The 24,291-nt window shown below is 40.6% G+C and overlaps 1 protein-coding gene across 4 annotated transcripts in view; it reads right to left on the bottom strand.

The window, feature by feature from the left end:
- Positions 1–24,291, bottom strand: part of DISC1 (DISC1 scaffold protein) — a 373,181-nt gene that overhangs the window by 30,900 nt on the left and 317,990 nt on the right. For 3 of the 4 annotated variants that reach the window (XR_008957969.1, XR_006410079.3, XM_026504170.4), the window contains exon 11: positions 930–1,206. Coding sequence is in view for 2 of the 4 variants with exons in the window: in XM_026504170.4 (XP_026359955.3) it covers positions 930–1,206 (277 nt within the window). In the remaining 2 variants the exon portion in view is untranslated. Of the gene's footprint in view, positions 1–929; positions 1,207–24,291 lie in introns of those variants that run through there. The other variant, XM_057308353.1, reaches the window with a different exon arrangement.

The raw sequence follows: 24,291 nt of genomic DNA, 5'->3' as shown, positions 1-24,291 counted from the left end.
TTAAATGTGAGCCATGAACATGAAGTGACGTGTTCCTCCAGGCTCACCAGGATTTTGTTTCCTTTTAATTCAGAACACCTGAGTACCTGGCCAGAAAAAAGAGCTCCAAAGCCTCCTGGTGTGGTACTAAAATTGGGGGGGAAAGTTGCCTACGAACTCTCATAGAAAGGTGTCTTGTTAGGTTTGGAGGGGAAAGTGAGGGAGAGGGGAGGTGAGGAGAAGTGGGGAGAGATGGACTAGGGAGAGAAGGGGAGGGGAGAGGGAGGGAAAGACAGGAGAAGAGGGAGGGTGGGGGAGAGAGGGGAGGGGAACTCTTCTCTGTTAATCTAGGTCAGCCTTGGAGTAAAATGTTGAATAAATCTGCATTTTAATTATAAATGGAATATATCGTACATCATAGATATGATATATATCATAAGCCAACTATCAGTTTTTTTTAAAAAATGAAAAAGGTATATTACAAATATCCATTATGACCTTGTTTGGGCAAAACAAAGGGATATGTACATATATTTGAATGTTTGATTTTAATAAATTATAATATGTAGATAGATATTCTAATAAATAATGATATATAGATTCTAAATATATAATTAAATATCACATGTGACACATACAATAATGATGTTATATATGACATGTATGGTATATGCTATACATATTATATACCAGATTTATATTCTAACTCTAGCCATTACCTTAGAACATAGAACTAAATATGCCAAAGTGATTCTTTTTGCTCTCCTATATTTTAAACTTCCACAAAAATTCTGCACTATTTTGTAATCATATTCCAGGGTTATTAAAACCTTTAAAAGTTTGCATGGTTCCATGGGTCACCCTCCCAATATTTTCTGTTCCCATCTGGAGTGTGGCCCCAAGTACCCCTCCGAGTAGGGCCCCTGCTGAGGCGACAGGAATGGACAGACCTCTTTCTGTTCGCTGCCAGCGAAGTACAGAGATGGGCTCAGGTGAGCCTTCCAGTCTTCAAAGGCCTGCAAAGAGGTCTTCCTCTCAACTTCAGAATGGAGCCTGGGGGAGACGGCAGGAGTGGCTGCATAGACGGCTCCCTCTAAGTCATCTGTCTGCCTCTCATCTTCGGCAGACAGTGTGCCCCCGGTCTCCTGGAGCTGTAGGCTCTGGATAAGCAACCAACAAGCTTCCAAGTCAGCTCCCCACACTTTTCTAAGCAGTGGACATGTGCAGCTGAAACAGAGGGGAAACAAAGGCAGGAAGATTTAGTCAGTGATGTTTCATCCTACCAAGTCAATAGCTTGTCTACCTGGCTCAAAATTAACAACTTAATTTCATATACTGGTGGATTGTTCCAACCAGAAGGCAGAGAGGGGCCAAATCTGTATACCATCAAGTAACAGCGAAATAACCATTGGTCCTTCTTAGCTACTTGTTCTGCAAGGACATCCAAGATCTGGTGTATTTTTCCAGACTCAGTGGTCCAATAAAACACAGCCCCTGCTCCTGTCTGTACTCCAGCCCTGCTGGCTTCCTTTGAGTCCCCAGACTTGTCCAACTCTCCCAGCTAAGTGCTTTTTCATGTGCTATTTCATATGCCTAGACTGTCCCTCCCCCACCATGCCTACCTACCAACACCCACTCACCCAGGTAATGTAACTGAGCAAAGCCGTGCATGGGTAATACAAACCGTAGCAACACATAACCAGCTTCAGTGGCTGAAAGCAATAGAGCAGAACGGACTCTGGCTATTAGGAAGAACGTACCCATCTACAGGGAGCCCTTCATCAGCTCAAGCCAACTAAAGTTTCAATTCCAACTAAAGGAACATAGACTCAAAGTTCACAAAAAAATTGATTTTTCATGAAAAGGCAAAAATCTGGGATTTTATAGGAAAATACACATTTTTCACCCATCCACTCAGCTTCTGGCTGGATATTTTCTAAACATCTATCTTCCTTTTAACAATCCTTCCTTCTAGTCTTATCTGCTATTCAATTTCTCTGTTGTGTTCTCAATTTTAGTTATTTTACTTTTCAGTTCTATAATTTTTATTTCGTTTTCTTCTCTACATTTCAGTTCTCTGCTGAAATTATCCATCATGCCCTCTAGCTACTTAAACATATTAATTATCATTGTTGTAAAGCCTGTATTTATAAATGGTGAATTCAGAAGAGAAAGAATGAGGCAGAAGCAACATTGTAGAGATTAAGGATGTCAAGGACATTAAAATATTGACAAGGGACATCAAACTACACCTTCAGAAAACACTACAACTTTAAAAGAGGAAAAAAATCAAAGAAAAAAAAATGCACCTGGGTTCTTCATAGTGAAGCTGCTAAACACCAAAGATGGAACAAAATTCTTATAAGCAGCCAGATAAAAGAAGGCATTAACTCCAGAGGAACGATAATACGGGTGACAGAAATGGTAGAAGTCAAGAGAAAATAAAACAGCATCTTTAAAATGCTATAAGAAAATAACTGTCAATCTATAAATTACACAATCATTTTCAATTTCCTTCAAAAATAAAAGTAAAATAAAGATATTTTCAGATAAATAAGAACTAAAAGAATTCCTTGGCAACACATCCAGGATAAAGGAAAATGATCCCAGCTGAAAGAAAGGACATGCATCAAGCAATGAAAAACAATGGGAAGAGTAAATATGTGGATAAATCTAAGTAAATGTGGATGTAAAAAATAGCAATAATTTCTTTTGTAGTCTAAAATATGTGTCAAATTAAAATACTTGACAACGAGCAAGAGGGAAGGAAGGTCCTTGTGTTGTCCAGAAGGACAAAGAGTGCTCATTTACATCAGACTTTAAGAAGTCCAAGATTCATATGCAATCCTCTATGGTAATTGTAGAACAGGTTAAAAGAATATATAACTGACAAGCGAATATGAGAGAGCATTTAAAAAATTAAACACATTAAATTGTTTAAGTATTGCTTTAACGAAAGCAATAAAGGAGACAGGAATGAACATGGTACGGATAGGGAAATGGTAAAAGTAGAAACCTTTATGCCCAAATATATTAAGATTTACATTAACTATAAACAGACAAATACTGTATTTCAAAGGCAAAGATTTTAGACTAGAATAAAAAAATCAAAATCTATTTATATGTTGCTTACAAAAGGCATACCTTAAATATAAGGATACAAACAGATCACAAGTAAAATGGTAAGAAAAATACATTATGAAAGCATTATTAAAGACAATAATTGTCTTTAGTGGGAAAGGACAGTCTTTTCAACATACTGTACTTAGGTCAATTGAATATCACTATAGAAAAAAATCAAATAATTTTTGGCTCACATGATACAAACATCAATCTCAGGTAGATTGTAGATCATAATGTGAAAGTGAAAACATTAAAACCTCTAGAAGATAATGTAGGATAATATCTTTATGACTTCATAGTAAGCAAAGATCTTTTAAACGAGATATAAAAAGGACAAGCTGTAAAGAAAACAAATGATAAGTTTGCTTCCATTATATCATGAATTTATATATTCATGAAAAAACACCATTGAGAGAATGAAACAATAAGCCACAGAGTGGGAGAAATTATTTGTAATATACATAACCAACAAAGGACTGATTTGAGAATATAACAGTACTTCTACAAGTCAATAAGGAAGAGACAGAAAACTCACTTTTTTAAAAAGGGCAAAGACCTGAAGAGGCACTTCACAAAAGAGGGCATCAAGTGGCCAATAAGTAAATTATGAAAGAATGCTCAACACCATTAATCATCAGGAAAACACATATTAAACCACAATGCGATGTACTATGCATCAACAAGATGGCTAAAATTTGAAAGTCTGACAATGCCAAGTGTCAGAAAAGATACAGAGCTATTAGTATTGTCATACACTGATGGTGGGATTGAACATGAATGCAAGGTCTTTGAAATCTCTTTGATGGATGTACTAATATCGAACACATGTCAATCACCAAGACCTAGCACTCTGGCTCCCAGGTGTATACTCAATGAAATGCATATACTGTCAATTCTCATATTCATAGTGGTTACGTTCTATAAAGTCACCACGAGCACTGAACTAGCCAGTGTTGCTCCCCAGGGAAATGTAGGAAGGCTTAAGTTCCTGCCAGCCTCTGGTCACAGCATTCTCATTAACCAATCAGTATATAACTCTGTTATGTATGTTTCTGTTTGAAGACACCTTATTTAGAGCATATTGTTGATTCACTAATGCTGACCTCATGCCCAGCAGCACTACAACTCATGCCTGACCATACATTATTTCCTCCATACAGCACATCACAGCCTTCTTGTCCATGGGAGAACTAGACAGCTCCTCATCACTAAGCTTGGGCATCATTTTAAATAGTGAAATCACCAAGAAAAAGTACAAAAATTTTTTTAAAAATGACACTAAGTGGACCATGAAAGTGACACTTGTTCGTAAGATGAGAACTGGTACAAGGCAGAGCATTGCCTTGCTTGACCTCAGCTGAGAACATACGCATCAGATGACTCAAAGTTTTCACCACTCTGCATGCGTATGAATGACAGTGAAAGCTCTGTAGGTATTGATTTCAGGGTTACAAATAAACATTAGTGAGCAGGCGAATCACAGAATCCATGAATAATGAAGATCAACTGTATATATGATCATACAGCATTATTTGTGACAGCCAAAACCTAGGAGGGAAAACAAACATCTGTGAATTGAAGGATGGATACATTGTGTAGCGCTCACTTGCTGGAATATCATACTGCAAAGAAGGCGGCGAATAAATTACCACCATCTGCAACAGAAACAAAAAGATAAAGGGGAGGCACTATGATTCCATTTATTTTGTATTTGAAAATATGCAAAACTAATCCATGGCGTTAGAAATCAGGACAGTGGCTACTTTCGGGAGAAGGGGGACGATGACAGGGAGAGGCACAACAAGGACTGCTAATGTACGGGAAGTGGTTTATTTCTCGATGGTGGTGATTTATACGCGAGTGTTCCTTTTGTGAAAATTCATCAAGCATACATTCATGATGTGTGTACTTTCTGGTTAGTGTTAATATGACAATCTAAAATAATAAAAAGAGAAAGAGAGAAGACAGATTTTCTTTTTTTTCTTTCTTTTTTTTTTAAGATTTTATTTATTTATTCGACAGAGATAGAGACAGCCAGCGAGAGAGGGAACACAAGCAGGGGGAGTGGGAGAGGAAGAAGCAGGCTCATAGCCGAGGAGCCTGATGCGGGGCTCGATCCCACAACGCCGGGATCACGCCCTGAGCCAAAGGCAGATGCTTAACCGCTGTGCCACCCAGGCGCCCCGAGAAGACAGATTTTCTGAGCCAAATCCTGACCAAGAATGCTGGAGTGGAGTCTGGTCCACACCGGAAATGATGGTCCTTAGTGAGGCATGCTAGACTCATTTTCCGGCTTCTTCACTGTAGCCAATCTGACAGGTGTAAAGCGGCCTCTTGTTTAAGGTTGCAGCTCTCCACTAGGATCAGATTGTCTCCTGCGAATTGTCCTTTCATATCCCTTTTGCCTATTTATTCCTTTCTTGAGTTCCCCATGCTTTTTCTAAGAATTTTATTGAAGAACATATTTTCTTACCACTTCAATATTTTTATTTTTATACTCTACTTAAATTTTTTATTTCTCCTTGGGTCCAATTCAATCCATTATCTCCTTTATAAAAATCAACCCATTCTCTAATGGGTTTCATATGTATTATAATGTTTGTTCCTAATTTTAAAAATTATTTTTTAAAGCAACTTGTGTTTGTGTGTAAAAGCAATTCCCCTTTTCATTGTGTTTTATGTATTTACTCTTCTTGATTTATCTTTCTCAGTCTTATCAGAGGTTTGCTATCTTATTAATCTTTTCAAAGAACTACCTTGTGTTTTGTTAATCTTTGATACTGATTTTTGTTCTCTATTTCCTTGATTTCTGATCTTATCTTTCTATTTCCTTTTTCGCATTTCTTTGAATTTATTATCCTTTTATTAGCTTCCTTTGTTCAAGCTTAACTTGTTTGTTTCCTTTTATTTTTATTTTCCTCTCTTGCCATTTTAATTTTCTAATAAACATATTTAAAGCTCTAAATTTTTGTCTGAGTCATACTTAAACTATGCCTAATACATGTTTAAGTTTTAAAATTATTAAATATTTTAAATATGCAGAGAGAGATGGGAAATAATTTAACAAACATTTCTCTACCTACTGTCAAACGTATTGATTTTTAGTATTTTCCTGTAATTGCACCAGATTTACTTCTAGAATTTACAACATTATTGTCCCACAAATTTTACAGTTAGTGCTTTCATTGTCTTTCGTCATGATTCCTTTTAAATTCAATGACCATTTAATGGTATGTTTTTTCAATTTCTAGAGAGAAGGGATTTTTTTTTCCAGCTCCCTGTTAGGTTGATATCTAATTGTGTTGCATAATGGTCAAGAATAAACTTTATAAAATTAGTTGAGGCTCCCTCTATCACCTACTACTTCATTGCTCTTTGTAACTGTCCCACATGTATCCAAAAGAAATGAGAGTTCTGTTACATGTAAAGTTAAGGCACATTATTTAAAATTTTTCATACATTTGGGTTTTTTTTTTTCTGCTTCATATACCAGTTTCTGAGGTGAGTGTTATTGTTTTTAAATTTCCAACTATAATTCTTGATTCATTTATTTCTTCCCACAGTCCTACTGATTGGTTTATGTATTTTGGATTATGACGTTGGACAATATGTTCCAATCATTAAATTTTCTTTTGCTTCTTTTTAGTTTATGATGACCTTTGTTAGTATAACATTTTAGCCTTAGAATCTATTTTGTTTGATATTATAATTGTTACCTAACATTCTTTTAGTTCAATTTTTCCTGGCTTAGATATTTACCACCCTTTATCTTCTATATATCTATATCTATATCTATCTATATTCTTTTTTTCCCAAAATGAATCCAGGGGCCGCCTGGGTGGCTCAGTTGGTTAAGTGTCCAACTCTTCGTTTTGGCTCAGATCATGATCTCAGTCATGAGATCAAGCCCCAAATCAGGCTCCATGCTCCTCTCCCTCTGCCTCTCCCTGTTCACATGCATGATCTCTCTTTTCTCTCTCTCTCTCTCTCTCAAATAAATAAATAAATCTAAAAAAAAAGAATCCAATAAAAACATTTTGCTGAATCTTATAAAAATCCATTCTGGGATTTTATCTTTGAGATTGGTGCCTTTAAGCCAGGTATTCACAATTATGGTGTAATTGTTGCTATTTTTCATATGTATTACAACCAAGATTCTTAATCTTTAGAGAGTTTTATGTCTTTATTTCTTTTTTCCTACCTCCTTTTTTCTTTTTATTTAATTCACATACAGTCATGAGAAAAAATACAGAGAGATCCCATGTCCGTTCTTTACCAAGTTTCCTGCAATGGTAACATGTTGCAAAACTATAGTAGGATACCACAACCAAGGAACAGCTCTTGATACAATCTACTGATGTTATTCAGACTTCCTCTCATTTGTGTGTATGTGAATGTGTCTGTGTGTCTATAGGTCTATACAATTTTTCACTTGGGTAAGTTTATGTATCCATAACCACATTCAAGATACAGAGCAATTCCACCACCCGAGGATCCCTATGTCCCATTGTATAACCATACTCACCTGTTCCACCCTGTCCCCCATCCCTAGACTCTGAAAACCACTCTCTGTGCTCCATTCCTAAAATTTCTTTTCACTTCCAAAGTGTTATATAAATTGAATCATAGAGTATGCAGCTTTGGGGACTGGATTTTTCATTCAGCATAGTTCCCTGGAGATTCATGTACTCCTTTTTATTGCCGAGTAGTATGCCATGATATGTTTATACCACAGTTTGTTTAACCGTTGACCTGCTGAAAGATATCCATGATACTCCCAGTTTGGGGATTTTATGAATAAAGCTTCTGTGAATATTTGTATATGTGTTTTTGCATGAAATTAAATTTTGATTTCTCTGAAATGACCAAGGGTACAATTGCTGGGTTGTATGGAAATTACATATTTTGCTTTTAAGAAAACGCTACATTGGGGCGCCTGGGTGGCACAGCGGTTGGGCGTCCGCCTTCGGCTCAGGGCGTGATCCCAGCGTTGTGGGATCGAGCCCCACATCAGGCTCCTCCGCTATGAGCCTGCTTCTTCCTCTCCCACTCCCCCTGCTTGTGTTCCCTCTCTCGCTGGCTGTCTCTATCTCTGTCAAATAAATAAACAAAAAATCTTAAAAAAAAAAAAAAAAAAGAAAACGCTACATCATTTTCCAGAGGGACCATACCATTTTACATTCCCTCCTGCAATGTATAAGTGATCTAATTTCTTTGTATCCTCACGAATATTGGGGACTATTACTATTTTTTCCTGATATTACATAGTGATAGCTCACTATGTTTTAAAGGTGCATCCTTCTCATGCATAATGATGTTGAATATCTTTTCAAGGGCTTATTTGCCATCTGTACATCCTCTTCAGGGAGATGTCTGTTCATTTATTTTGCCTATTTTCTAACTGTCTTGACTTTTTTTTTTTTTTTACCATTTAGTTTCAAGAATATATTCCTCCTTTATCCTAGACACTAGTCTTGCCAGATACGTGGTTTGCAAATATTTTCTCCCGGTCTGTAGCTTTTCATCCTCTTCACATGGGGTTTGAATGAAGTCTAATTTATCAGTTTCCTTTTAATGAATTATGCTTTTAGTATCACATCTTTGACATCTAGCCTAACACTCCTATATTCCTAAAAGTTTTATACTTTTATATATTACATTTAAGTCCATGATCCATTCTAAGTTAATTTTTATATAAAGCATGAGATTTAGGTTGAAGTTCATTTTTTGCCCTGTGGATATAGAATTCAGGATTGATTGTTTTCTTTCATCACTTGATAAATGTGCCACTTCTTTTTGGCTTGTATGGTTTCAGATGAGAAATCCACCATTATTCAAATCGAAGTGCCCCTACAGGTAATACATCATTTCTGTCTGGCTGCTTCAAGGTTATTTCTTGGTCTTCTAAGTTTTCAAAAATTTAATTCTGATGTGTTTTGGTGTGGATTCTTCTGGATTTATTCTGCAGGGGGGATGTTCTTCGCTCTTGAATCTGTAGGTTTGTGTCTTTCACCAAATTTTTTAATTATGTAGCCATTATTTCTTAAAATAATGAAGAATTATTTCTTCACTCTTCTCCTTCTTGGATCCAATGAATCTGTGTTGGATTTTTTGTTATTGTCCCACAGGTCTCTTAGGCTCTGTTAACTTTTCTTTTTCAGTCCATTTTCTTTTGTTCATATTGGGTCGATTCAGTTGTTTTCTTCTCAAGTTCCCTGATCCTGTCCTCTGTTATCTTCACTCTACTATTGAGTCTTTCCACTGAGATGTTTATTTCTGTTCTGTGTTTCCAGTTCTGTAATTTCCACTTCATTCTTTTTGTATAACTTCTCTATCTTTGCTGATATTTTCTTTTTTTGCATTTATTTCAGTAGAATTTATACTTGCTTATGGAAAAATTCTTTAAAGATGTATTTACTTATTTGAGAGAGAGAGAACATGTGTGTGTGAGTGGAGGGGAGCACAGGGAGAGGGAGAGAGAGAGAATCTTCAAGCAAACTCCCCACTCAGCACAGAGCCCAATATGAAGTTCAATCCCAGGACCCTGAGATAATGACCTGAGCTGAAATCAAGACTCGGACGCTCAACCAACTGAGCCACCCAGGTGCCCCATTTATGGGAACATGGTTTACGATGGCTGCTTTAAAATCCTTATCACACGATTCTAACATCTGATTCATCTCCATATTGAGGTTATTGGTTTTTTCTCATTCAAGCTGTGATTTCCTTTGCTTTTATATCATGAGGGATTGTCAATAGTATTCTGAAAATTTTGGCCATTATATTAGGAGATTCTGAGTTCTATTTAAATGCCTTATAAAATAAACTTAAATTTATTTTAGAAGGCAATACTCTTGTTACATTTATCACACAGGTCCTATTCTCTTTTCATGCTACGGTTAGAATTACATTTTTTTAAAGTAGTCTCCACACCTAGTTCTAACCCATGACCCCAAGATTAAGACTGAAGCTGAGATCAAGAGTCAGATATTTAACTAATTGAGCCACCCAAGTGCCCCTCCAGTTACATTTTAATTTTAAGAGCCTTTGCCGTGAATATGTGGTTTTCTTGGGGGGGGGGTGTTTTGGTTTGCTTTGCTTTGGTTTAGTTTTGTCTGCTTGAGGTGTCTGTTCCCACAAGGGCTTCCACTGGTCCCAGCTGAACTGTACAAGGGGCAAAGGAGCATTCCCAGACCAAGCCACTGAATGTCTTTGGGAAGAAAAGTGAGTCTTGGGTCAGCAGGAAAGGAGAACATTCCCCTGGGTGCTTATTGTTAATGGGTTATCCTGTACTGCCGATGTATTCTCACCTGTGTTGTCTGAGGGACTCCCATTAGATCTAAGAGCAGAATGAATGCACCTGGACTGCACCCTAGCCTACTTTCACCTCCCTCTCATTCTGCCACCATCCCACTCCACGGTGATATATTTGTATATATTTTGAGGCTACACTTTAGTTCTAGATTTTTACTAAAACTTGTTTTGTTTTTTTTCATAAGTTTTCTATTTCATCAACAGTAAAATTTACTAAGGTTTTTTCATGCCTTCTCTCACACATCTCATACTGTCCTTCTGGACTTATTTTTCATCTTGTTAAAACACTTCATCTAAGAATGTTTCAAAGAATATCAGATATGGCAAAACTTTTAAAGACTTCCAGGTCTGAGAACATCTTTATTTCACACTTAAACACTAAATAATAATATAGCTTAATATTCTGGATTCAATACTCTGAAAATATTACTCCATAGCCTTCTTGCAGACTATGTTGCTATCAAAAAGTCTGAGTCTAATTCTTATTCTTTTTTAAAAGATTTTATTTGTTCATTTAAGAGAGAGAGCACGTGCATGAGAGAGAGAGCACATGCAAGGGAGAGGGACAGAGGGACACAGAGAGGGAGAAGCAGACTCCCCACTGAGCAGGAAGCCTGATATGGGACTCCGTCCCAGGACCCTGAGATCATGACCCAAGCTAAAAACAGATGCCTAACTGACTGAGTCACCCAGGTACCCCTTATTCTTATTCTTTTATAGTTGATATTTTCTTCGAATTTCCCCCTTGTCTTTGTTATATATAAATTTTAACCACAGCCTACAGATATTCCACCCCTCACCCTTTTCCATCCTGTCTGTCTATCCGTTTGGTACTCTGTTAGGCCCATCTGCCTAAAGCTTTATATCTTTTCCTTCTTCTGGCCAACTTTCAGTAATTGGTCTGTCAAATATTTCTTCCCTCTCCTCTACTGTTTTCTTTCCTTCTGGGATTCTTCTCATATGAATGTTGACCAAATACCTCTATTCTGTATATTGCTTAATTTATCTTTCATATTTTCCTTCTCTCTGTTCCTGATACCCTCCAAATACCTTCTGATAGCTGCTGGCTCACTAATTGGTTCTTCAGCTGAATTCATTAGGCTGCTCAAACCACTAACTGAGACTTTCTCTTTTAAATTTTTATATTTTGCTTTCTCTGACTTGCCAGTTGGTTTCTTTATGACTTCTTATTTTACTTCATGTCTCCTATATCCTCCCTTATCTTGGAAAATACTTAGTATGTTTATTGAACATGTTGCAGTATCGAATTTTGCATCACCAAGTATGTAAGTCCTTCCTTCTGTTGTTCTTTTAACAGTTACCCTCCTAAGAAGTCTCATTTATTTTCCATATAAGTTCATATTTCCTTAGGAATATTAACTACATTGGTTGGTGATGAGTCTTTGGAGAAGAGGATAATGTCAAAGACCTGATCTGTGCCCATTCTAATAGGGGTAGATGGTGGGTGGGTAGGGCACCATCTCAGGGAAAAGGGCCTCTGGTAGAACAATCCGTACTCCTGCACTTGCAGAAATATATAGACTCCCTCAATTGTAATTATCCACCCCTCAGGAAACAGGGAGGGCGAGGGGAATGTTCAAGATCCAAGCTATCTGTTTGATGCCCTGCCATGGCAGTGCTTCTCTGATGCTGGTTTTCTAGTCCTTTCTCCCTGTCTTACTAGCTGGCAGGTGCTTGTCTGTTTCCAGGAGCTATGGGGTAGGCACTGGCCTTCCCAGGCAATGTGTTTGGAAGAAAAGGGCATGCCTAAAGACCTCTCCTCCACTTTATCATCTGTTTCTTCCCCACCTGGGGACCAAATCACCGTCAGCTGCCTGACGGGTTCTCAGTAATTTTTTATTGTTAACTTGACAGATCCATCAGTATCTCTCTGGCTTCCAATGGTGAGGGCAGGGCTGGATTCAAGGGAAAGATCCAGTAGCCCAGCTCTCATAGCTATGGAAAAAATTTGCTGCTTGCATCAACAATTTTCTACATTATAGCAATTGGCACACTGTAAGTTTGTGTCCATTTGCTATTTGAAAAAGTATATTTTGTGTAGTTTTTTGAGTGAAAGTGGGCTTGTCCTGAAATATCTCCTAGAATGCACACATCAAAGTCTCAAAGTCTATAAGGCAATTTTAGAGGCTCCTGCTGAATGGTGAGTAAATCACGTAGATATAAAATAACAGTGCTTTATTATGGCCTATGTAATAATTTCCTCAAGCTTTAGATTTTTAAAATACTTTTTCTTGAATTCATTTGTGCTAAAGAGAGTAATGGTTGATTTCAAAGTCCTGAGATGCTTTTGCCGTTCCTGCTCGGGAGAGTAATTAGGTCATTAATAACGACCCCTTAAATGAATGACTCACAGCTACTTGAGCTATGTGAGATCTTTGGTGATGTTTTACTACCAGTAATGAGGCAATTTAAAGATACGATTTCAGTGTTTGGGGGAAAGTTCTTGAACAGAGAATTGAGATTCATCATTTCTGTTCCTCCTGCCAGTTGGAAGTAAAATGAGGTCGAGGAGATCATCTGATCGTGGCTTGAATGCTTATGGAACTGAGGCATGTGTGTGTCAGGTACAGGGAATGATGGTAGGAGAGAGGGCAGACAGCAAGTTTGTAGGCAAGCTTCTACCCATTTTCAGAATGGAAATACTGAATTCTAACTTAGACACCAAGAGTTTCAGCTCTTGGCACCGAACTTTCTTTCTTGACTTATTAACATTTTCACTTCAAGGGTGTTAGCATTTTACCTAATTCTTTGGAAACTTTAAAGATAACTGGGTCTTTTTACAGAACCACAATGGAATAAAATATCAAACAAATATGTGATACCCAGTGGTACTAAATTGTCACTGCAAATTGTTTAAGCAGTGATAGTCATGCTTCTGAAATCTTTTCATTCCCTGGGCAACAATGACTTAATCTCTAATCTTAAAAAAAAATGGTTGTTATTAGAAATATGCAAATTTTATCCTTTTGTCTTCAATTTTCTAAAAAAGAAAAATTAACATAATTCTTCACCGAACAAAGACTTTGGGACATTTTAGTCTCCTTCCCAAAATGCCATCTAATAATATGACAAAAGGAAATGTAGTATACGAAAGTGTTTGTCTAGGAAACTGTAGCAGACACTGCTGTTTGCCAAGCCAACAGTCCTCCCTCTGTTCGTTCTTCCTAGCAGAACTCAGGTAGTATTCAGGTAACCAACCCTCCCCCCTTAGGACATTTTGGATGATGACCCCTCCCTAGCTCTTCCGGTAGAGTGTGATTAGATGAATGCAATCAACCAATGACATTCTACCAAACAAGCCTTTATAATCCAGAGATTGGTAACACAGAGAGCTGAGCTAGACTCAATCTAACCATGTCATGTCATCCATGCTGGGATGGTGGCAGGTGGGGAATAGCTTTTCATTCCTTCTCCCACTAGCAATGAATAAACAAACCACTGCATCTATCTTGTGACTCTAATGGAGCCAGCCTATAGACAAAGCTAATGCATTATAAATGGAAATGGCTAAAACGAGAAATGGAAAGTATCTGGTTAGAAATGACAAGTCTGAGCTGCTGAATCAACCAAGCCAGCTGCCCACCCTACTCTTGTTTAAGCCGATTAGAACTGATGTTCCTATTAGTTGTGACCAACCACTCAGCTGATTCAACCCAAGTCAAATGACTCTGATTGGAGTTTAGTCTCTGCTACAAAGTTTAGTGACCTTTGGGAAGTACTTTTTCTCAACTTGAACTTCTACATTTGTAATATAATATCTCTAATGTCTATCTCAGAGGATGGATTATCAAAAGGAAGCTACAATGATATGCAATATATAAAAGATGAGGAGTAGTAGAAAAAGTACATAACTTCTTAAATCTTGAATAGCTGGAGGCACTGATACAATGAAAATCACTTTTAAATGTGCACGGTATATGGTGGCCAAGATGCGGCCCTTGTGGTCCCTATTAGTTTATGATTCTTCTATAACTATGTTAAAAATAAAGACCAGATAAGACCAGTGATTAATTCCACCCAAAATTCAACCTGCCAGCAATAATAAAAGATATTTTGCCAGAGGGTATTGCAGTGAGCCATCACCATCAACATCGTCATTGTCACTACCATTACTGCCACCATCACGGTCATTAACATATTGGTCAGGAGCTATTCTAAGGATTGTTTATCCTCAAAACAACCTTACGAAGTAGATAGCACTGCTACATTGTATAAGTTTAAAAACATAATTCAAAGTCTTTGACATTCCTATAGTCAGGAGGTAGAGTCTACATCCTTTCCTTTTAAATCTGGTCTAGCCTGAGCTGCTTGTTATCAATGGATCGTGGAGGGAATGATGCCACACAGCTTCTGAGGCTAGCTCAGAAAAAGCCTTACAGCCTTCACCAGGTGTTTTTGGGACCCGTGCTCTGAAGGAAGCCAAATGCCATGCAAGAAGTCCACCCATTCTGAAATCGCCACGCTGGGGTAACTATACTCAGGCACTTGGTCAATGGCATCAGGTGAAATCTCGGCTGACACCCACTATCAGCAGCCAGCCATGTGCATGAGCCATCCTGCTCGTACAGCCCGGCAGAGCTGACAGCACCGCGACCTCAACCTCGTGTCGCAACCCCAAGTGAGAACTGCCTAGTCAAGCCCTACCCGAGTTATGACCCACAAGATGGTGAACAAAGTAAAACTGTGCTGGGACAGACCCTGTTTAACCAGGTGAGAAAATTCAGGCAACTTCAGAAAGCAGAGCTATTCTGATCAGCAGGCTCATCAGCTTCTTTTTCCTATCGTGGATGAGCCGGACTCCCACGGATTCCAGAGGCCCTTCCATCTCTGACGCCTGTTTGAAATTCTAAGGAACAAGTTACTTTTTTCCCCTGCATCCCTCAGTAGTAAACACCAGGTGAAGAAGGAAAGAGAATATCACCAGAAATAATTAGAGAGAGAATTATCTGGAACAACTACTGAACACTCAGTTTTAAGACCCAAAGTCAAAGTCATCAGGGCTCCCCATCAAACGGCTCCTCTTAATTTCTCTTATATTCATGGTCTCTATTTCCGCCTCATCCTGGCTTGTTCAGTGTTCTTGCCTTCTTAGAATTCCATCCCTTGAGAGCATCCCTTGTCTGTCCTGCCAACTTCTCTGTTCCCCGTGGCTCAGAGTGTAACACACACCGGACCCTCATGTGTTAGAAGAGTGAGCTGAATGAAGGCCAGAAATCATGGTCACTTTTAATATGTTTCTTTCCTTCAACTCCCACACCCAACCACAGACTCTATGTTGAGAATATTGTTCAGGTCTATTTGCCCCCTTTCTGACCGCTACCCCAAAGAAAGCATTTCATTTCTTCATGCCCAGGAAAGCTGCAATAAATGATGAGCTTTTCTTGCCTTCAAATATTTCATTCTTCCAATCTGTTCATCTACGGTTGCTCCAGAAATGTTAGTGGCTCCCGCTCGTTGCTAAATGGAAAGTAAAGTCCTTCGAGTTCTTACCCAAGATGACCTCAGGCCTGCCCTGGACTCCTTCCCCGTTGCTCTCCTGTGCATTCCCAGATGTCAGCGAACTGGACCACTTGCTCTTCCCAGGACAAATGTACAAGTTTCAAATTACAGATGACTATTTTTCATGCCTTTCTTCAGAATCTTCACCCATTAAAAGCCAACCAGTTCATCAAGGCCCATCTCAAATGTCACTTTAATAAAGAACTCTTCCCTGATCCCCATACCGTCTGTAATGTCTCCTTTCTCTGAACCCACAAGGCAGGTGGCAGTACTCTTAAGACCCTTATTACCCTGTGCCTTCATGTCTGGGCCGTGTGTACAGATACCTTCTTCTACTGTATATACTTAATGAGGTTTCAGAATATTTCATTTTTTTAAAACTGTGAAGCATATAGTCCAGCAAGGTATTAACCACAACAGGAACTCAATAAGTACTTAATTAACTGAATGAACTTTCAGGGAAGTTACATTTAAAGGACTCCTCCAATTCGAAGCAAAGAAAACAATTAAGTTTTAAAAAAAAATCCATCCTAATAAAGGTTAATAGAGGAAAAGCTTTCCTGATAAGTGATCCCAGTGGATTGACCACATTAAAAATTAAAGTCTCAGGGTAGGTCTCAATATGCCACTCTACTTTGCTGGAGCTGTATTGGCTTCTAAGCCATGCAATGACTGAATGGAAATTTTAGATTATTTGACCATAATTTTGAAGTGGGGGAAAAGACTTTCTAAGCAAGACACAAAACCTGGAAGTCAAAAAGGGAAAAAAAAGTGATAAATCTGAAATCATATATATTTCAACTTCTACTTGGCAAAAATGCCATAAATGAAAGTCAAACTATAATTGGCCTATTAGGAAAAAATATATCTAGCATGCATAGCATAGTCCAAGAGTCAAATTCTTTAACCTTCAAAGAGCTTTGAAAGCCAGTAAGAGAAAAAGCAAACATCCCAAGAGAAAACAGGAAGAATGGGCAGAAGGAAAACACAAAGGGCCAATAAATACAGGAAAAGATAATTGGCCACATTCAAGGCAGACAAGTACTGTCTGGGAAATGAAAGTCTCCGAGTGGTACAATTCACTCTTTTAGGGGCAGGGGGACAAATCAGTACCCTTTTTTAAGGAAAGTAATTTGGCAATATTTGTCAAAATTAAAAGTGAACCTGGTCTTTGAGCTAGCTGTTTCACTTCTCAGCATTCACCTTACAAATATATTCAGACAGAAGAGAGAGAGAGAGAGAGAGAGAGATGTGAGAGAGAACATTAATTGCATCAAGAGAAATAACTGGAAACCAAATGGAGAAAAGCTGGCATTGACCACACTCACTGTTACATACCATACGACTGTTGACAACAGAAGGCTAAGCTCTATCTCTTACAATGGAAAGATTTCCAAGACAAATTAAGTGACAACAGATAAAGCACAGGACAAGTAGTATTCTATTGTGATCTCATTTGAATTTTTTAAAAGACACAAAAGGGCAGGCAGATATAGCCATACAGGACTATGCATAAGTGAGATATTTCTGGAGGAATATAGTTATTTTCTAATGACTGGGGTAGGGACAAGGGGTTTTTACTTTATATTTTACCCCTCTCTGTTGTATTTTTTTTTTCTTTCAAAGAAACCCCATGCATCCTTTGCTTTTACAACAAATACATTTTAAATTTTTAAAAAATTATCCACTGCTTGGGGCACCTGGGTGGCTCAGTCGGTTAAGCAATGGACTCTTGATTTCCGCTCAGGTCATGATCTCAGGATCCTGAAATCAAGCCCCACACGAGGCTCCATACTCTGCGGGAGGTCTGCTTGAGATTCCTTGTCTCCTTCTCTCTCTGCCCTTCCCCCCCCCATTCACACACTCTCTCCTCCTCTCTCTAAAATAAATAAATAAATCTTTTAAAAAAATCATCCACTTCTTTCCCTTCTGCCATTGTGCCAAATTTTGCACAGTCCTTAACCTTGATGCTAAACTTCCCCCTTTACAGAATCCGTGTCATGGCTTGTGGGGCCCTGTTTTGATCCGAGTGAGCTGGAAGTCAGGGGAGTGGCTTCCTAACCAGAGCCTCTCAGAAGCACAAGAGCTGCATTCAGTCCTAGAGCTACAGGATAAATGGAAGCACATGCCCACGCCGAAGACAGCCAAGGAATTTTAAAGGGAAATACGAGCAAGACAAGAACGAGAGAGCACGCCTTGTAAATCACCTCTCCGCTTATCTCCTGGGTCCCTTCCAGTAGCTCAACTCAGAATGAAAAGGGACTGGTCCGACCAGACCTGGCACCAAAGGTGAAATATATTATCTTTCCTACCTCTCAGAACACACCACTTTCCAAAGAGAGCTCAGTAATAGATGCCAGCAGAGCGGAGGGAAGACAACCTGCCAGAGAGCTCACGCCCCAAGTTTTTTTATCTGATGGGTGTGCAGGCCAAATTGGTAAGGAGGGGAGGACTCCATGCAGCGGAGCAGACAGGTATATCTGGCTGTTGGGAAAAGAAAATACAGAAATGTCCCCAAACTCTCTTGTGTTCTAGACAGAGGAGTAAAAGCTATTTAGGGGTGTGCAATGCTGCTACACGGGTGTGAACCAGCCTGGCGAGGCTGATGGCACCATGCGGCACGGCAGGAGCTGAAGCAAGCGGGACGCCGCCGGGGCGTCCTGTTATTTCCAACGTCGTAGACGTGCTTTCCCTGGTGCCTAGCCACGGATGGGAAAGTGGTAACATTCCCTCCAAACGGACAATAATCATGGCTCAGGAGACAACGAACAGCCTGCCTACAAGGGTCAGAGCCTCGTTTCTGACTTTAACAAGGATCCCCAGAGAGTGATCTGCAACTTCATCAGGGCTTGTCTGCAAGCTGAGCTCGCACCCCAAAACAGAGACGGGACCAGCATCTACTTCTGGCTGAGGGAGTTCAAGCACAGCTCCTGCACCAGTGACAGGCACCCACAGGTACGAGAAGCAAAGGGCAGGAGGGAGACGCTGGCACTCCAGCTTACAGCACGTGTACATAGGTGGCAGGGCAGGGAGAGGACCAGGAGCACACCAACCACATCCACCTTCCTGCCCAGAAGTCTTGCCTCAAATGCCACCCTGGCACCCGCCCCCCAACCTCAGGATTCCTGCAGCACAAACAGCAATCCGGGGTGGACCGGGCAGGGGGCACAGTACATGGTGAGCCTTGGCTGGGAAGGAGATGCCATCAGTCAGTCTGCACTGCACATTTGCTCTCCATTGTCATCTGTCAAGATGGCCCCGGGCTCTGTCCCCTGCAGTGGAGCGGCAGGCTCCTCCGAGATGGAAGGGGAATGCCTCATGTGTGGTGCGATCAGATTCCCACACAACAGAACCACTAGACAGCCCAGAGCAATACCTATTTCTCTCTCCCCCACAGCTCATCTGTCCTACACACACGTGTGTCCATCCTACACTGATACACCGTGACTGGGGATGGCTGTTGTTCACTGATGCCATGAGGACAGTCGGAAAGACAGAGGTGTCAGGGGAGGGGGGTGAGCCAGCCAGTCCTGTCCCGGGGAGGTTGGCTGCAGGCTTCTCAGCCAGGCAAAGGGGGAGCTCTCTGCAAGGGAGACCAGTGCAGGAGCCCCTGGGCAGGTTGGAAGCCCAGCTTTACCACATGCCGCTGTGCAACCTTTGGCAAGTTCCTTAACCTCACTGTGCATGTTTCCTCATCCATTAAAGAAGAATTATTGGATGGAGAGGACAACAGCCCTGGGCCTGTCCCACCACACGCAGCAGCTACGGGCGAGCTCTTGTACCTACCTGCTTTCTCACTGCCGGACCTGACTTCCTCAACTTGCTATTCCCAACTCTAGTTTCTAACAGTGATCAATCCCACAACCCCGTTCTCAGGCACTATCCTCTTCAGCCTATGAATCCCAGCTCATCTCCTTGAAGCTCTCCCTGGCTCCTCTTGGACAAGCTAGCTCCCCCTCCCTGGGGATTAGCCACGGCGTTTTGTCCACACCTCTATTTTGACACGTATCATATGTTGTAAGCATCCACATATATTCACTCCCTCCCAAAGCAAGGACTGTTCAAGGTCAGAACATACCCCTGACAAACAAGTCAGTGAGTGAACAGATTTCTCGAAGGGTTTGCTTCAGTCCGCCTTGCATTTCCTTTGGCCACCATCAGGGATGAGAGGAAATCAGAGCCCATGGCAGAACTAAAGATGAGCTTCCAGAAGGACCTGCGGGATGGATTCTCCGTTGGCAGAAAGAGCGGGAGAATCCACTAGCTGCTCTCACCGCACGGCCAGCCCAGAACACTTGGCCCCCATCCCTACAGTGAGGAAGGAGAGAATGAAAGGGCAAGGTATCCAAGGCCAAGCAAGAGGCATGATAGCAAGTTCTGAGAACTGAAAGCTGAGGAGAGGACAGGGAGGGACTGGAGGGGCTGACTGGTGACCGCCCCGGGGCTGGCACTCCTCAGACCTACAAGATCCGGGCAGCAAAGCGAAGGCAGCTTCCATGTGACAGCCAAGCAGCAACACAGGTCGGGGGGGGAGGGGCACGGCATTTGGGGTCTCCCCCAGGCATGCCCTCCAGTTCCCCTGCGTGAAGGATCTTACTGAAGTCTGTGGAACCCGCACTTACGGAAATTAGATGCAAGATCTTGTATTTCAGTGCACTTCTATAGACATAGGTTCTACGGATTTTATGAGATTCTAAAAAAGGCTTATAATTTCAAAAAAAAGAAAAAAATGATTAATATGCATATGAATCACTCAGGGATCTTGTTAAAATGCAGGTTCTGGTTCCTAAGCCAGGGCGGGGCATGAGGCTCTGTGCTCTAACCACGTCCAGGTGATGTCATTGTCACCGGTCAGTAGCCACAGCTACACCGGGAGCCTTTCCTACTAAAGCCTCTGCATTACCAAGCCGCATGCAACCACAGAATTCAGTGTGACACAAACTGATCTGAATTTTAGTACATGTGACAAGATACAAGACAAGCTCAGGCAGGTATTACTGGCACTTTTTAAGATCCCTTTGGAGTTCAGAACCAGCTCATTAGAGTATAGACGAACTAGGAGACCGCCTTCCATCCTAGCTGCAAAAAAGGAAGACCTGGCGTCCCCAGGGTCTGCGCCCTTCTTGTTTGTTCAAAAGGAAATCCAGCAAACAAAGAGTTTTCCCCCTTCTAGCTTTCCTCTACCACCTCTGGGAAACTGGCTAGAGAAGCAAGGATGGCCGGGTGAACTCCCTGTGTTTACACAGAATTTGTGTAGCACTGAATATTTATGCATATGAAAGATCAGATTAAACCTTCACAGGCAAATTGAGAACTCGGTGGCTGCTGGCAGCAGGTTCCACTGTCCAGACAGAGTACAACTTAGCCCTCTGGGTTTGGCTGAGCTTGCAGCCACCAATGGGGACAAATGTGACCGAGTGGTGCTGAGGTCTGGTCCAGAAAGGAAGCCTACCAGGGGCGGCAGAAAGCAGCGTGTCTTAGAGCTGAATTGTGCATCAACAGCTCTATCCCCAGCACACAGAGTATCATAAAGGCTGAAATCCAAATTGAAGTCTAAAAATAGCACAATAAAATTATTTCCTTCTTTCACTCCACCAGAGAGCAAAGCGGCTGACATCAGTATCTGCAGGGCACAACTGACTTCTTAGCGTTTATGCGGAAGGAACGATTACACAACTGCCCTTTCCCACCAGCAGACCGACGGCCCCAGAAAATAAGGGAGGGGAAGCAATTACCCTGTTGCCGAAAACCAATAATGGATATTTGATTATGATTATTAATGGGGAGAAAGGGAGACAGACCGCTGAGCAGAGACCAGGCACTCAGTGAATCTGCGTGAGATTCCAAGAGGGGGAATTAATTTTTTGTTTTCTTTTCACCTCTCATCCCGTCATTTGAATGTGACACCAAACTTTAAGCATGGCCTGTCACAGCCTTATCCATATTCAATGCCCCTGCACTATGGCCACATTATCTCCCCTGGATACCCAAGTGACAGGCTCCTGGCTGTGGGGGATTGTTTTCCCTTGCCATCTAAATGTGGGGCGGATGTAGCAGGGAACTGACTTGTCAGATACAGGAAATTAACTAATTTTCAAGACACCAGAAAGACATTTTGTAGCAAATATTTACTTCTCCATTTCTTTCCTACTGATACTGAACATACATTATCTAATCCGGAGGATGCTGGATTTACAATCTCCATGAACAAAGGGATGTTATAGGCTCATTCTAAAGGAAACAATACCATCAATTCCTTCAGCCCCTGGTGAAAACACTGGTGCAGCATGAAGCACATTTGTCATGAAAGAATAAAAGAAACAAGCGAACAAACAACAACAAAGACAAAAACAGACTCATAAATACAAAAAACAAACAGGTGGTTGCCAAAAAGGAGACGGATGACGGGGTGGATGAAATGGGTGAAGGCAATTGAGAATTACAAGCTTCCAGTTATAAAATAAGTGAGTCGTGGGGACAAGAAGTAGTGTAGGGAATACAGTCAAGAGTACTGTAATACACTTATCGTGGTGAGCATTTTGTAATGTATATGTTTGTTGAATCACTATGTTGTACACCTGAAACTAATTTAGTATTATATATCAATTATATATCAACTATAATTAAAAAAATAAAATTTTTAAAGAACCAAAGGGACCTTGAGGGATATAGGTAGACAGGGGAGTGAGCAATTTCTCTGACTTATAGCACACCCTGGAAACCAGTTCCCCTAGATCGCCTTACCTGTCCATTGAATTTCCAATTGCTGTCTGCCTCAAGGTCCATATAAATACCATAGCTTCATCCAGATTTGGCTACTGGCAACTCGAGATCCCCAGAGGGGAAGGTTGGGAACAAGCAGGGCTGAATTCGAAGATGCTAGGCGAGGTAACTGATGTGGGTCACCCTCTCTGTGCAGGCAGGGTTCTAGGCACTCTTCATGCATTATTTCTTTCTCACGTAAATTTCCCTTGAGGCACGTATGGTTATTATGAAGATGTCAACCTTACAGATCAGGACACAGGCTCAGAAGATTCTGGTGTGTGCTCAGTTACATACCTAGTTAGCTACCTAGCCAGTTGGTAGAGCTCAGATTGCATCCCACCCCCATGACAAAATCCTATGATCTATCTGATGGCACCAGATTTTCACTCATCTTAAGAGAAATATTTAGCCTCTTTCTCCACCTGGAAACACCATTTCCTAATGTATATTGAAACCAAACAGAACATTTAGGAGATTAGGTGACGAATAGCAAATACACAGCCTGAGACCCACAAAGCCACTGTCACTTGATTTTTTTTTTTGTGGGAGATCGCTCTCATTTTTGTGCAAATATAGGAACATTTCTCTCGTGATTGCAAAAACACCAGTAGTTGTCATAAACGGTAACAGACAACATAGGCATTCATTATTATGTGCAAAATTGAACATTTCCCTATGCTCCCTGTTACCAAAACAAAGGTTTCAACTGGAAACTATTTCAAAATTCTACATGCACACACACATACACACACACACACACGCGTGTGTGTGTGCATGTCACATGACATGCATGACACATTTTATGTCTAATCCTTATTATTCTTCCCAGGACTTTAATCTTCAGCCTCTTCCAATAACATAGAAATGATAAATATTATCATTAATTATTATTAGGTATTTTAGTATGATATTAACAAAATATTATACTACTGTAAATAATAATAATGATGATGGCAGCAAACATTTACTGAGCCTGTGCTTTTATTGGTGAGAACACGCTCTATAGATATCATTTAATCTGCGTAATAGCCCAGTAAGGAGGGTACTATTTTATTTCCTTTTATAGACAGGAAAACTGAACCTTAAGTTAAATGATTTGCCCAAGGTCACAAAACTAGGAAGTAGAGAAGGGGCCACGGATTCGATAATCTGACCTCAGATCCCATTATTCTTGGTCTCACATTATCCTTTCTCCCCAACTTCCTATGGGTCCGAGGCCCTGAACTGACAAGGTCCTCCTTTCTCTAGCCATCTTGGCCAGCTCTTCATCTTGGCATTGTCCCTTGACCTCTTCCGTGGGCAGAACTAGCTGCTGTTTATCGTAAAGACGCCACACGTCAGCCCTGAGGCAAAAGCAACTTGAAAGACCACCATGTTGCCCAGCACAGTGCCTGGTGCATGGTAAAGGCTCCATATAGAATTGCCTAGAAGCCTATCCACCACGTGCATGTGTTTTGTCCCCCCCTTCCCACCCATCAGCCATGAGGAACATTTAATCAAGATCTTCCAAACGTCATCCCTTCATACCCGTAACAATGAATCTTGAACTTGCCCCTCCTGTTTTTGTTAAGCTAGAGGAGCCCAAAGTCC

This window comes from Ursus arctos, unplaced genomic scaffold (assembly GCF_023065955.2).
Source record: "Ursus arctos isolate Adak ecotype North America unplaced genomic scaffold, UrsArc2.0 scaffold_7, whole genome shotgun sequence".
Taxonomy (NCBI): domain Eukaryota; kingdom Metazoa; phylum Chordata; class Mammalia; order Carnivora; family Ursidae; genus Ursus; species Ursus arctos.
Note: the sequence above shows the minus strand (reverse complement) of the source record. Positions and strands in the feature narration are given on the sequence as shown.